This window comes from Podarcis filfolensis, assembly GCF_964270895.1.
Source record: "Podarcis filfolensis genome assembly, chromosome: 15".
NCBI classification, from domain to species: Eukaryota; Metazoa; Chordata; class Lepidosauria; order Squamata; family Lacertidae; genus Podarcis; species Podarcis filfolensis.
This window is the reverse complement of record NC_139618.1, coordinates 10,209,411-10,222,458: the sequence shown is the minus strand read 5'-3', so window position 1 is coordinate 10,222,458 and position 13,048 is coordinate 10,209,411. Positions and strand designations below refer to the sequence as shown.

Below are 13,048 nucleotides of genomic sequence, written 5' to 3'. Positions count from 1 at the left end.
GGTGACACTTCACTTATGGAGTTGTCACCCCAGGGAGGCTCACCTGGCACTTTTTCTGTGTCATTTTTCACAACAGGTGAATAGATTTTTATTCCTCCAGACCTTTTGCTATTTATTTATTTGTTTGCTGCTTTGTTTTTTGGACTTATATTCCATCTTTTTGCCAAGGCACTAAATAGTTTGCATTTTTTACAATTTACAGTTTTGCACTTCTCCTACCTCACTCACCAGCAGTTAAAAATAAAACACAAGCAACCCCACTACCAGCCTTCTTCCTTCCTTCTCCTGGGGCAGAATCACATCCATTGACCCATGGCAGGGGGGCAGGGAACCATCTGACTAATGCAGACCCTGATGGTGTCTCTATCTGCCTGCCTTGCTATCAAGCAAACTTTTAAACAACCTTGTGTTCCAAATAAACCTTGGGCTCTCACTGTTTTAGGTGTTGTTTTTAAAAAGACCATTGGGTTCCATTAAACATTAAGTTAAAGTCACTTGATGGTATGCCTCTTGCACTGATGAAATGTTGTTGAGCAAGATTGTAGTGCAACAGATTGCACAACAGGAATCAGCAGGTGTGCAGCAAGCTTCCTCTAGCATAACCTTTTGCTTTTCGTTCTATAAGTTGTTCAGACAATATTGTTACTAGTGGCAGCTATAGAACTTCATGTAGATGTTGTTAACAGCCTTCCAACATCAGATGGGATATCTGTGTTGATCATTACAGGAGTGAAGGGTGTGTGTGAAGGGAAACCTGGGAAAAGACCATGAGTGTAATCATCAAATTGCTGCTAGTGAACAGGCTAGCACAGGTGTGAAGCAATGGCGTGTACAGTGGTCCCTCGGGTTAAGTACTTAATTCGTTCCGGAGGTCCGTTCTTAACCTGAAACTATTCTTAACCTGAGGCACCACTTTAGCTAATGGGGCCTCCTGCTGCTGCTGTGCCGCTGGAGCATGATTTCTGTTCTCATCCTGTAGCAAAGTTCTTAATCTTATGCACTATTTCTGGGTTAGCGGAGTCTGTAACCTGAAGCGTATGTAACCCGAGGTACCACTGTAGTCGGTAGGGCAAACAGGCTAGTCCCCTAAATGTTCCCGGTAATTTAGAGCATTAAAGCATTAAAGTCCGGTGCCGCCTTCCCAAAACCCAGGAAGCTTCTGCCTGGTTTAGGGAGGAAGGCGGTGATGCTCCGACAGGGGTCCAAGAGCCCTCCTGCCACTTTCCCAAAGCAGAATTGGGAAGGAAGTAGCAGGGCTCCAGCATTCAATCAGAAGCCTGTTACCTCCTTCCCAAAGCCCAGAAACCTTCTGTACTGCTTAGGGAGGGTGGCACAATGCTCACATGTACAACATTATATGTTCAATGTTGGCCCCCCATTGCCCTCACCAGCTGGCACATCTGGCCCTAAATGTTCCCCTACAAAGAATTACACTGCATGCCACTGGTGTGGAGAACCTTGGGCTCTCCAGATGAACTACAACTCTCATCCCCCCTGCCAAAGACTCTGTATCCCTATAATAATAATAATAATAATAATAATAATAATAATAATAATTTATTATTTATACCCCGCCCATCTGGCTGGGCCTCCCCAGCCACTCTGGGCGGCTTCCATAAAAACCAAAAATACAATAAAATATCACACGTTAAAAACTTCCCTGAACAGGGCTGCCTTAAGATGTCTTCTGAATGTCACGTAGTTGTTTATCGCTTTGACATCTGCTGGAAGGGCGTTCCACAGGGCGGGCGCCACTACCGAGAAGGCCCTCTGCCTGGTTCCCTGTAGCTTTGCTTCTCGCAATGAGGGAACCGCCAGAAGGCCCTCGGCGCTGGACCTCAGCGTCCGGGCAGAATGATGGGGGTGGAGACGCTCCTTCAGGTATACTGGACCGAGGCCGTTTAGGGCTTTAAAGGTCAGCACCAACACTTTGAATTGTGCTCGGAAACGTACTGGGAGCCAATGTAGGTCTTTCAAGACCGGTGTTATATGGTCTCGGCGGCCGCCCCCAGTCACCAGTCTAGCTGCCGCATTCTGGATTAGTTGTAGTTTCCGAGTCACCTTCAAAGGTAGCCCCACGTAGAGTGCCCTAGGCTAAAGCTCAGGAGCAAAACACAGTCTTTGCTTCCCAAATGTTTCTGATTCAGTCCTTGGTACCTCCTGCTAAAAGCGTCTGAAATGGGCAAAGAACACATTTACCTAAGACCTTGCAAAGACCTGTTGTGAGTAAGGATAGGCAAAACTGGGTGCCTCCAGCATCTGAGGCTGCATTCTAGATCACCTGCAGTTTCCAAACCATCTTCTAAAGCAACGTAAAGGGACCCCTGACCATTAGGTCCAGTCATGACTGACTCTGGGGTTGTGCCACTCATCTCGCTTTATTGGCTGAGGGAGCCGGCGTACAGCTTCCAGGTCATGTGGCCAGCATGACTAAGCCGCTTCTGGTGAACCAGAGCAGTGCACGGAAATGCCGTTTACCTTCCCGCCAGAGCGGTACCTATTTATCTACTTGCACTTTGACGTGCTTTCGAACTGCTAGGTTGGCAGGAGCAGGGACTGAGCAACGGGAACTCACCCTGTTGCGGGGATTCAAACCGCCGACCTTCTGATAGGCAAATCCTAGGCTCTATGGTTTAACCCACAGCACCACCCACGTCCCGCCTTCTAAAGCAAACCTACATACAAAACACTGTAGAAGTTATCACAGCATAGGTTACTGCAGCCAGGCTATCTCCGCTTTGACATATGCTGTCTCTTACTTTGCATATGAGATATTTTGAGAGTTGCTTGTTAGCCTGTGAAGTTGTCCACCTTCCATTCTCCCTTTTGGATGATCATGAATACTTGCTATGCATCAGGGACAGTTGATGCGATGATAGCCAAATGTTGTGGGCTACAGCTCCCACCATTCCTGACCTCTGGTCAGGCTGAGAATTGGGGGCTGATGGAAGCTGAAGCCCATGTCTGGAGATGGGAGGCTATGTTTGCTTTTATCTAGCTATTGGGGAGATATCAATGGGAGTTGTACTTCAAAAACCTTGAAGGAGACCCCGTGGACTATCTGTGCTATATAGGATTTTGCACACTAAAGATCTGTAAGGCAAGCTTGACTTTGAGCTTTTCAACCATAACAGACTCTCCCCCATAAAAAAGTTTTCATTTAGCTTTCTTTTTAGAGGAAGTTATTTCAGAAAACACCAATATCCAATATTGGATGCTTGCTTTAATATTTTCTGCTTTTAATGTGTGGCTTTCCCGCCCTGAGTTAGTAGCTCCTAGAATTAGGGCTTTGTTTTGTTTTTAAAGTACCACTTTTTGATTTAATAATGCACTCTGTTTATCTGCATGTGGAGAAATGGCCCCCTTGTGGTTAGGAAACCAGCTGTTTAAAATATAGATTTGTCCAGGGCTGAGACGGTTTATGTCCCTCTTTCCATCTTCTCCCTCCACAGAGTGTCACAAAGAGTTAGGAAGCTAAACCCATACTGCCCATTTACTGTCTATCCCAAATGACAGCTGAACAAATTCAAGAAGGAAACAACAGAGGGGTATTATGTTCTTGGAAGGATTTGCACTCTAGGGAGCCAGTTTTCAGAGCAGAACTTGGCTGAAGGATGAAAAACACGTTGTTTTATTACCATAATTGATGGAGGCGGTTGTGTGTTTGCATTTCAGCAGAGGCTCCTGCAATGTCGGCAAGCAAAGCTCGTAGATTTTGCCTTCATGTGGCATTTCCAGCAAACTTGGAGCCTGTAATCTCATTTCCCATGCTGGGGGAGCAAAGCGTCTTTGAGTGCTGTGCTGGAGGTGCTTATTATAACTTGGTATTAATCTCCTTTTTAAAATTGCAGTTCCCAGAGGTGGCAAAATGGGATGTCTGGGAAGCTCAACAGTAGAGGACATGTTCTGCATGCAAAAGGGGCTCAAGATCGACCCCAGGCTTTTGCCGTTTAAGGATTTCAGCCAGTGTGGTTGGGAAAGACTAACCATATGGCAGGGTAGACAATGCTGAGCTAGTGGGACCAGTCCTCTGACTTGAGTCACGTCCAAACCACACATTTAAAGCACATAGCGTCCCCCCAAGAATACTGTGAGCTGTTGTTTGCCCCCCCTCTAAACTACAATCCCAAATACCACCTTTTGCACTGTTAAGTGGACAATTCAAGAAGGTTCCAAACAATGAATGAGTATATATTTTTAAAAAAATATTTTTTTATTAGATTTTATACAATGAGAACACAAACCACAAAGCAAAATGATATGCAAAAACAGAAAAAGGGAACAAAAAGGGAACAATAAACAGATAAACAATAACAACAAACTTAATTCTTCACAAATCCAACCTTTTAAACATCTTGGTTGACTTCCTCAAATCCCTCCCTTCTGAGTTTCCTTGTAATTAAAAGTAACAGCTTTCCAATATCATTATTAAACTAAAACAATTTTCAATTATAGTCCATCTTATTCACTTTTCTTAACATTCTAAATCCCATTTATTTAATTATAACTTAGTTTAATCCTAGGCCTATTTGTTTCTTTCAAGTAATTTCTAATTTTTTATATTACAATATTTATTCAAATAGTCCTTAAATTTCCTCCAGTCTTCTTGAAACTCCTCTTCTTTCTGGTTGCAGATTCTTCCAGTCAGGTCAGCTAGCTCCGAAAAGTCCATCATCTTCATCTGCCAATCTTCCACTGTTGGTAGTTCTTGTAATGAATGATTATATTTGCGTGCAGTTACAACAACAAAATCTGCTGATCTTGTTCTTCTGTTCTGTAATCTGTATAGTGATTGTAGTTCCACCACCCTCAAAGGCACACTCAGTGCCGGATTTACGTATAAGCTAAACAAACTATAGCTGAGGGTCCCACTCTCTTGGCCCCCCCAAAAAAAAATTAAAGAAAAAAAATCTGGATGTACATTTCCAAAATATTAATATGCTTCTTCTTAATTGTATTTCAGTTCAACAATTACTTTGATAAAATACATATTTTGTTATGTGCAAATGGCTTTAGATGCCTATTAGGTCCATAAATTAACATATGGCATATATTCAACACAAAAAACAGCGGCAATTTGTTGTTGACAAAGGACAGCTGGACATATAAAGGGTCCCATTACCTTCAGTAGCTTAGGGCCTCATCAAACCTAAATCCGGCCCTCGGCACACTTGGTGGGGACGCAGGAGGGCACCTTTTCAGTGGCTGCTCCCAGAATTTGGAACTTCCCCCCTAGAGAAATTAGACTGGCTCCCTCCTTGTTGCCCTTACAATCGTTTATTCCAAGAGTTTTTAAAGGAAAAGGCTTTTAATAGTGCTGTGCTGTTTTTACTTTCTATATTTTAATAGATCTGTTTATTATATTGTTTTAATTCTATTAGAGTTTAATTAATTTTGTGTGATTATTAGGGCTGGGCAATATCAGCTTTTCAACATTGTGGTATATCGCCAGCCAAACAGCATTCTGGCACTGTGATGTTGAAAAAACAAGCTATGTTGGCCTCAGCCTGCGAGGGGCTGGGTGAAATTGCAACGGCAGCTAGCAACACTTGCTGGAGGAAGTTACTAGCAAAGGGACTCAGGAACAGTGGCAGTTTCACCAGCGATATACCGCTGAGTGAAGCCGACATTACATTCTGCTCCTCATACCAGTCCTGGATGATATATTGCCTAGGCCTATTGGCTATCCTTTATATGGTTTTTGCTTTTTGTATTTTATCCGTCTTTTAATTTGTGTAAGCCAGGCGTGTCCAAAGTCCGTTTTGGGGCCTAATCCGCCCCCCCCCCCAGCCAGTTTTATCTGACCCCTGTGGCAGTTTATTTATTGGGCTCAAATCCTTTAAAAAGCTCAAGAAGTTCAATACTGAAATAAGGTCAACAACTTTGGGGGTAAAATCATTAAAAAAAGGTCGGCCCTTATGCATGTTAACTTCATCAAATCTGGCCCTCTTTGAAAAAAGTATGGGCACCCCAGGTAAGCTGCCTCGAGTCTCAGTGTGGGGAAAGGGTGTGATGGGGATGAGGATGATGATTTATGAGCCAAATTGAATTTTCTGTGAGAGCAGTAAACAGTTCAGTTTGGGCTACTTTATACAAAAGAATAACATCATCATTTAATAGACACAAGTTGGGATGAATGGATCAGTCTTTTTCTACTCCGTGTAATTTTCTTTTTCTTTCTTTTTCTTTTTTAAATGCTTTATTGGCTTTAAAACATAGCAAAGCAGAAAACCTCCGTGCAATTTTCATGTGGGTTCATTCATAGGTGTGTTCTATCTGGTTTGTGCATCATTCTGCATTTTTTTGGGGGGGGAATGCACCTTATGCCCACAACGGCTCTGTTCTCCCTCCCCTGTCTGTGGCAGTGTGCTCAATGTCGAAGGAGTCAACACAGGCAAGAGAAACTACTTCTATACACAGTGCATTGTTAATCTATGGAATTTGCTCCCACAAGATGTAATGTTGGCCCCCAAATTAAATGCCTTTAAAAGAAGATTAGGCAGATTCGTACCAATGACGACGAGATGTTCTGGCTTCCAGGACCAGAGCCATTATGCCTCTGAACACCAGTTGAGGGGGAACCACTGTAGAAGAGAGTTACTGCCCCCATATCCCACCTATGGGCTTTCTGTAGTAATCTGCTTGATCTCTGTTGAAACAGAAAGCTGGACCAGATGGGCCTGATCCAACAGTTCTCTTTATATTGAGGTGGGGGACGAAGCCAGCTAAATCCCACTCACAGTAGGCCTATTGAAGCTAGTGGATCTCATTTAGTTGTGCCCTTTCATTTCAGTGGGTCTACTCTGAGTAGGACTAACAACGGGCACAACTCTCTGTCTCTAGAAACAGAAAAACGAGTTTCCCGTGAGAGCAGTCGATAGGATTTCATTTACCATGTCCCGTTGCATGGTTTTCTTCCATTATTTAGAGACTGCGGCCGAAGAAAATTCAGCTGTTTTTAATAAAGTCTGATTTGCTCGTTGAGCAATGCCTGGCGCTGCCAGCCAGGCTCCCAATTACCAGGGTTTTCCGTAATACAAGGCCTCCGATCCTGCTGAGGCCTGGTGAAAGGGGGTCGGATGGGGGCTGAGGTCAATGCAGACTTTCCTGATCCGTAATGAATGTTTACCCAAAACGACAAGCGTAAAATGGAATCTTTGTATGGGCTGCCAACCCCCTTCTCATCGCTACACCTCCCCATTTTTACAGAGCTAATTTGAGCAAAACCAATACAGAGCTTTCCCTCAACATGTCTTCACCAATTTCAGCAGCCAGGATAAGTCACGAGCCTCTGGTAAGGTGACAGGTGGAAGGCCACGCTCCAAGCTTGCCCTCTGGGAAAGGAGCTTGGAAGCCTACACGAGCAAAACCTTTGCTAAAAGAACTTTAATAATGGGCAAAGAAATAGCCTGTCTCCAGCATCCAATACCCATATAATCTGGTAAAAAGAACCAACGCTGCAGTTCTTACCCCCAGTCAAGTCCTGTTTGATGCTGTGATGCTCTTAAGTCACTCCTTAATGTTGCAGTTTGGGGCTGCAGTTGAGAATTCTGATGAGAGCGGGAGTGGAAATCACCCATGTTCACTTATTAGTACCAGAAATCAATCCTGCAAATATATAGCTGGTTTTCCTGGTAGTTGTTGTTTTCAGTTTCCAAAGGAAAAAAAATGATTATGGCTCCTTGCTCGCTATTTGCATTGTGTTTCCTTTGCATTGAAATGATTAGGATGGAATAACACAAGGACAATGTGGTTTTTGTACATAACAGTGTAAGTTATATAATTTTGCAGCAGCAGACCGTGCAATGAATAATGTGGTTTTTGTTTGGAGGTGAAGTGCCGTGGAATGGAAGCAGTGCTGCGTGCAACAAAGTTGAGCAGAATGAAAAACGGTGCCTGCTAACAGATCCCCCTGCACCAGGCCCTATTGGAGCAAATAGATTTATATTAAATTATAAGTTGTTTTATCATTACCTCGAAGAAGGAAAGCTTTTAAAAAATTTTTTTTTGAAAGATTGGAGTCTATGCTTCACATTCAAGAATCAGACAAATATCTGGCATTTGAGAGAGACCAGGCATCTCACACCCAGGTGATAGTGGAACACTCTGTGTGTCAGAGAGTTCCACTGGAAAATGCTTTCCTTTTTTTGTGGGGGTGGAGGGAGAAAGTTTCTTCATAGGGGATTTCTAACAGGAAGGCATAACTCTCTAATTATTGTGATCTCTCCCCCTCCGTTTTCTTCAGTATTATTTCTGGAAAGGTGGTTCTTGATGGCACTATGTACTGGTTGTTGCCCTCTGTGATTGGCATGGTATCCAGGGAAGTGGGATGCCAGAAGATTCAGGCAAAATAAAGTCCTTCTTCCCACAGCACATAACCTATGGAAATCAGTTCCACAAGAGGCAGTAATGGCCACCTACGTGGATGGCTGTAAAAAAGGATTAGACAAAGTTATGGAGACAAAGCCATGGTTATCCATGGCTGCTAGCCAAGATAACATTGCTCTACCTGCTCTCTTGGAGGCAATGGTGCTTCTGAATGACGATTGCTGGAAACCACAGGAGGGAAGAGTGCTCTTGTGTTTGGGTCCTGCTTCTGGGCAGCGTTCAAAATTAGTCAGGCGCCATTTTGCACCTGGCTGTCACATGCAACCAAGAGAAGATGCCTGGGCACCAGGATGGTGCCTAACATCTCCAATATCTGGAGGTATGTGCTGGGGAATTCATGGATCTTGTCTGTTTTCACACACTAACATCCTTTAGAATTCTATCCATGATATTTTATCTGCATAATCAGAACAAATTTCAGAAACCCAAAAGTTTTATTGAAAAATACCGCTGACCCCCAAATGGCAACGAGACATTCTGTTTTGGTGACTGTAACCCTGATTTAAGGAACCATTTGGTGCCTAGCTTATATATCCAAGTTTCTAACACTGCTTCTGGGCTTCCCCCTGGGAAATCTAGCTGATCACTGTGATGTTGTTGTTGTTGTTTAGTCGTTTAGTCGTGTCCAACTCTTTGTGACCCCATGGACTAGAGCACGCCAGGCACTCCTGTCTTCCACTGCCTCCCGCAGTTTCGTCAAACTCATGCTGGTAGCTTCAAGAACACTGTCCAACCATCTCGTCCTCTGTTGTCCCCTTCTCCTTGTGCCCTCAATCTTTCCCAACATCAGGGTCTTTTCCAGGGAGTCTTCTCTTCTCATGAGGTGGCCAAAGTATTGGAGCCTCAGCTTCAGGATCTGTCCTTCCAGTGAGCACTCAGGGCTAATTTCCTTAAGAATGGATGCATTTTATCTTCTTGTAGTCCATGGGACTCTCAAGAATCTCCTTCAGCACCATAATTCAAAAGCATCAATTCTTCGGCGATCAGCCTTCTTTATGGTCCAGCTCTCACTTCCATACATCACTACTGGGAAAACCATAGCTTTAACTATATGGACCTTTGTTGGCAAGGTGATGTCTCTGCTTTTTAAGATGCTGTCTAGGTTTGTTGACCACTGTGATAACAAGATGCTGAGACTAGATGGGACACTGGCCTGATCCATCAGATATTTCTTGCGTTCTTTCCCCCCTCCAACTACCTTTCTCTGCAGCATCCCCTTCTTCTATCTCTTAGACCCCTATTCTTTTCTTTCCCTGCAATCCTAAACACACCTGCGTGGGAATGAAGCTCATTGGACACACAGTCAGATTTATTTCTGAGTAAACTCTCATTGGCAACAGCAAACAAACAGATAAACAGAGGAATCCAGGAATCTTGACATTTTCATTTTTAGCTGCATGCTTTCCATTGTGGGTCTAAGAGTAGGTGTTGTTTTTTTTGGTGGTGATGGAATTAAATCAGGGAAATTGCACTGAGGGAGGAAGAGGTTGCCAGCCCCCTCTCAGCTCCAATTCTTTGATTAAATTCAGATCTGGCCACAGCATCCTCAAAACATCCAGAGAGCCAATTGGGAACACCTCCTTTCTTTTGGCTCTAAGTGACCTGGACAGACCAAATTGCACTAACCCCTTTTGGTGAAGACAGTGTTACTGGGCAAATCTGGCCATTTTTGTTTCTCTCTCTTACTCATTTTCCCAGTTCAATTTTGCAGATATCTGCATTATTTTGAGAATTACTTTATTTAGATAAGTCCTACTGAAAACACACCAGCATTTTAGTGCAGATTTTGCTTAATAGGTTCATTTTTGCAAGCAGTTTCCCCTAATATAACATGCATTTTGTATGTTATTTTCACAAATACAGGCATTCTTATCCACAGTTTATTCTACGTTTGCACATTTTGTATGCATTGCTTGGTTTGAGAATTGCCTTGCAAAACTTGGAGAAGTGTGAATTTTGCAGGGTGGCCGCATTTCAGTAGCTTGTTGCTTTCAGGAAGTGCACATCAGGGAGCTTTGCCTTTAAATCCAAACCAAATCAATTTTCTCCCCATCCCTACAGCAGATCTCTTTCCACTCAGCTTTACAGTCCTTCATTTCCCTCCTCTTTCCTTCCACTTCCCTTCCACACCAAAATTGGACTGTTTGTGAGTGTTCTATTGCTACCAACTTCATTTTCCTTGGGGGGAGAGAACATAACCTCAGTGCCACTAGTTGAATGCAGGTAGTGGAAGACTGGATTCAAGATGTGCTGGAAACCCTGGCTTCTGTTTATGATTTCGTTCATCACATAATTTGGCATGGTGTAACCTTAACCCTCTTTTGTGTCATCTCTTCCTGTTTCCAGATACTGATATAGGAGCTGGCATACTAACGGAAAATGAGGACCAAGATGCCAGGGCGTTGGCAGTCCCCAAAATATCGGGATTAGAACGGAGTCAAGAGAAGAGCCAGGAGGGCGGGAGAGATCCGCTGCTTGACCCTGTCGCAGCTAAAGAGCTTTCTCCTCAGGTTTCTCAGGCTTGGATCCTGCCTCATTTGGAACCTGCTTCAGAGGCACATTCTCCTAGTCCTGCTGCCATCCAGCCAAAGGAGCCTCACCACCCATCGCAACCTGAAGCCCCCCAGAGACTGCAGGCCTCGGGAGAGGTTCAGCACTCCACTGGCCCCCCGACTCCCACACAGCGCCTGCCAAGGCCGCCCTCTCCCGGGCAGCCTGCCCGTCAAAGCCTGCCATCTGCCCAGCTCCGCCCTCCCTCCCGCAGCCTCGCCCAGCAGTTGTCGGCATATAACAGCAGCAGCTTAAGCCTCAACAGTCTGAGGTGAGTCCTCATGGGGTGCATTTTCTAAGCATCTGCTGTTGTTGAAGGTGCTACCTAGAGCAGCAGAGGGTGGTCCATTAGGGCAAATGGGGCACTGCCCCACCAACCCAAGGGAGCCTCATGACTGCAAGGAGATTTGAACCCGGAACTCTGAGGTCCTAGTCCAACACTCTAACCACTGTACCACTCTGGCTTCCTAGAGCTCTTCTGCTCAGGGGCAGTTCTATAAATTAAGAAGGTAAATTAATATGGGGAAAACAAAATGTCACTTCGACATATTCTCCTTGAAGGTTGCATTTGTTTTATTCTGGGTTTTTAAAAATGTTTCAATGAGCTTTGACATGTCTTCTTTAAACTATAATGTGGTATGGAAATGAAAGCAGCAGCAACAAATTTCGCTGGAGAAGGGTGCCTAGACATTCCATTGTGGTCACTGCATCCCAGGTTTAAGGTGCCATTTGGCAATTAGCTTATACACCTGAGCTTCTAACACTGAATTGACACCCACTACCATTGATCTGGAGTACTGTGTCCAGGTTTGTGTGGTTTGCTTTAAGAAGAGTATAGACAAAATTAAATAGATTCAGTCAGGAATACTGAAGGAGCTGGGCAATATTAGAGAGGAGAAGGTTGAGGGTGTGGAACGGGTGATAGCACTGTTCAGGGACTGACACACAGAGAGGGCAAAGCCTTGTTCTCTCCTGCTGGTCTAGAGGAGAGGACAAGATCCAATGGGTTCAAGTTACAGGAGAGTAGATTTGGGAGGAATTGATTGACAGCAGGAGTAGTCTGACAGCGGAGCCAGCTGTTGGGGTGAGACATGAGGGGAACACTGCCACGCTGGAGGACTTCAAGAAGAGGCTGGGCAGCTCTCTGTTGGAAGAGGCCCACACACATCAGCTTGGGCTCCATGTCAGAAGAAACACTACATATAAATGTGTGAATGAAGAAAGCCTATCTCAGGCCCAGAAGCCTTCCTTTCTACCTGTGATCCTGGAAATAGTCTGTGAGTCAGAGTGGACTGTGCAAAGTTAGATAGGCTGTTGGCCTGGTAGAAGGAAGATCTGCATCTTTTCCAGACTCCTCCATCCTGGTGTAGCTGACCAGATAATAGAGCCACGTTGCATCACCATTCCCAGAGGAAAAGATCAGGCCATCTATTGCTTTGGGGCAGGTGGGACAAGGAAGAGGAAGACTTGGTTGCGCTTCATGGTACCATGTTGGGTTAGATGGTTCTCTGTTTTCTTCTTGCTTCGTGATTCTCGGACCTTCCGGGAGCTCTGTTTCCTAACATTTCCTCTCCACCTCTTTTTTATTTCCACCAACAGCAGCAGCAGAAGCAGCACTCCTGCCAAGACTCAACCCCCTCCGCATATAGGCCACCACCCTTCAGCATCCCCTTTCCCCCTTTCTTTGCCAAACCACAGCCCGCTCAATACCTTTACCCCCACCCTCCAACCTCCTGCACACGCCCATCACCCCAATATGTTTGCCCCTCCCACGGCATTGCCCCCTCCTCCTCCTCTGACGTCAGGGACATTGCAAGTTCCAGGTCATCCTGCTGGAAGTGCTTACTCAGGTAAGAATGTGCATATACTTACTGGTAGATACTTTATGCAATGGGGCTACATAGCTCAGCTGGTAAAGAATGAGACTCTTAAATCTCAGTGTTGTGAGTTTGAGCCCCAGGTTGGGCAAAATATTCCTTCATTGCAGGGTTTGGTCTAGATGGCATTTGTGATGTCTTCCAACTCTGCAGTTCTACGATTCTATACATACATACATACATTCATACATACATACATACATACAAGGTAAAGGGACCCCTGACCATTAGGT

The 13,048-nt window shown here is 44.6% G+C and overlaps 1 protein-coding gene across 5 annotated transcripts in view; it reads left to right on the top strand.

The window, feature by feature from the left end:
- AUTS2 (activator of transcription and developmental regulator AUTS2) overlaps positions 1-13,048 on the top strand; it is a 669,531-nt gene that overhangs the window by 626,786 nt on the left and 29,697 nt on the right. For all 5 annotated transcript variants that reach the window (XM_083587452.1, XM_083587454.1, XM_083587453.1 and 2 more), the window contains 2 exons: positions 10,735-11,209; positions 12,538-12,788. In XM_083587452.1, coding sequence (XP_083443578.1) covers positions 10,735-11,209; positions 12,538-12,788 — 726 coding nt within the window. The remainder of the gene's footprint in view (positions 1-10,734; positions 11,210-12,537; positions 12,789-13,048) is intronic.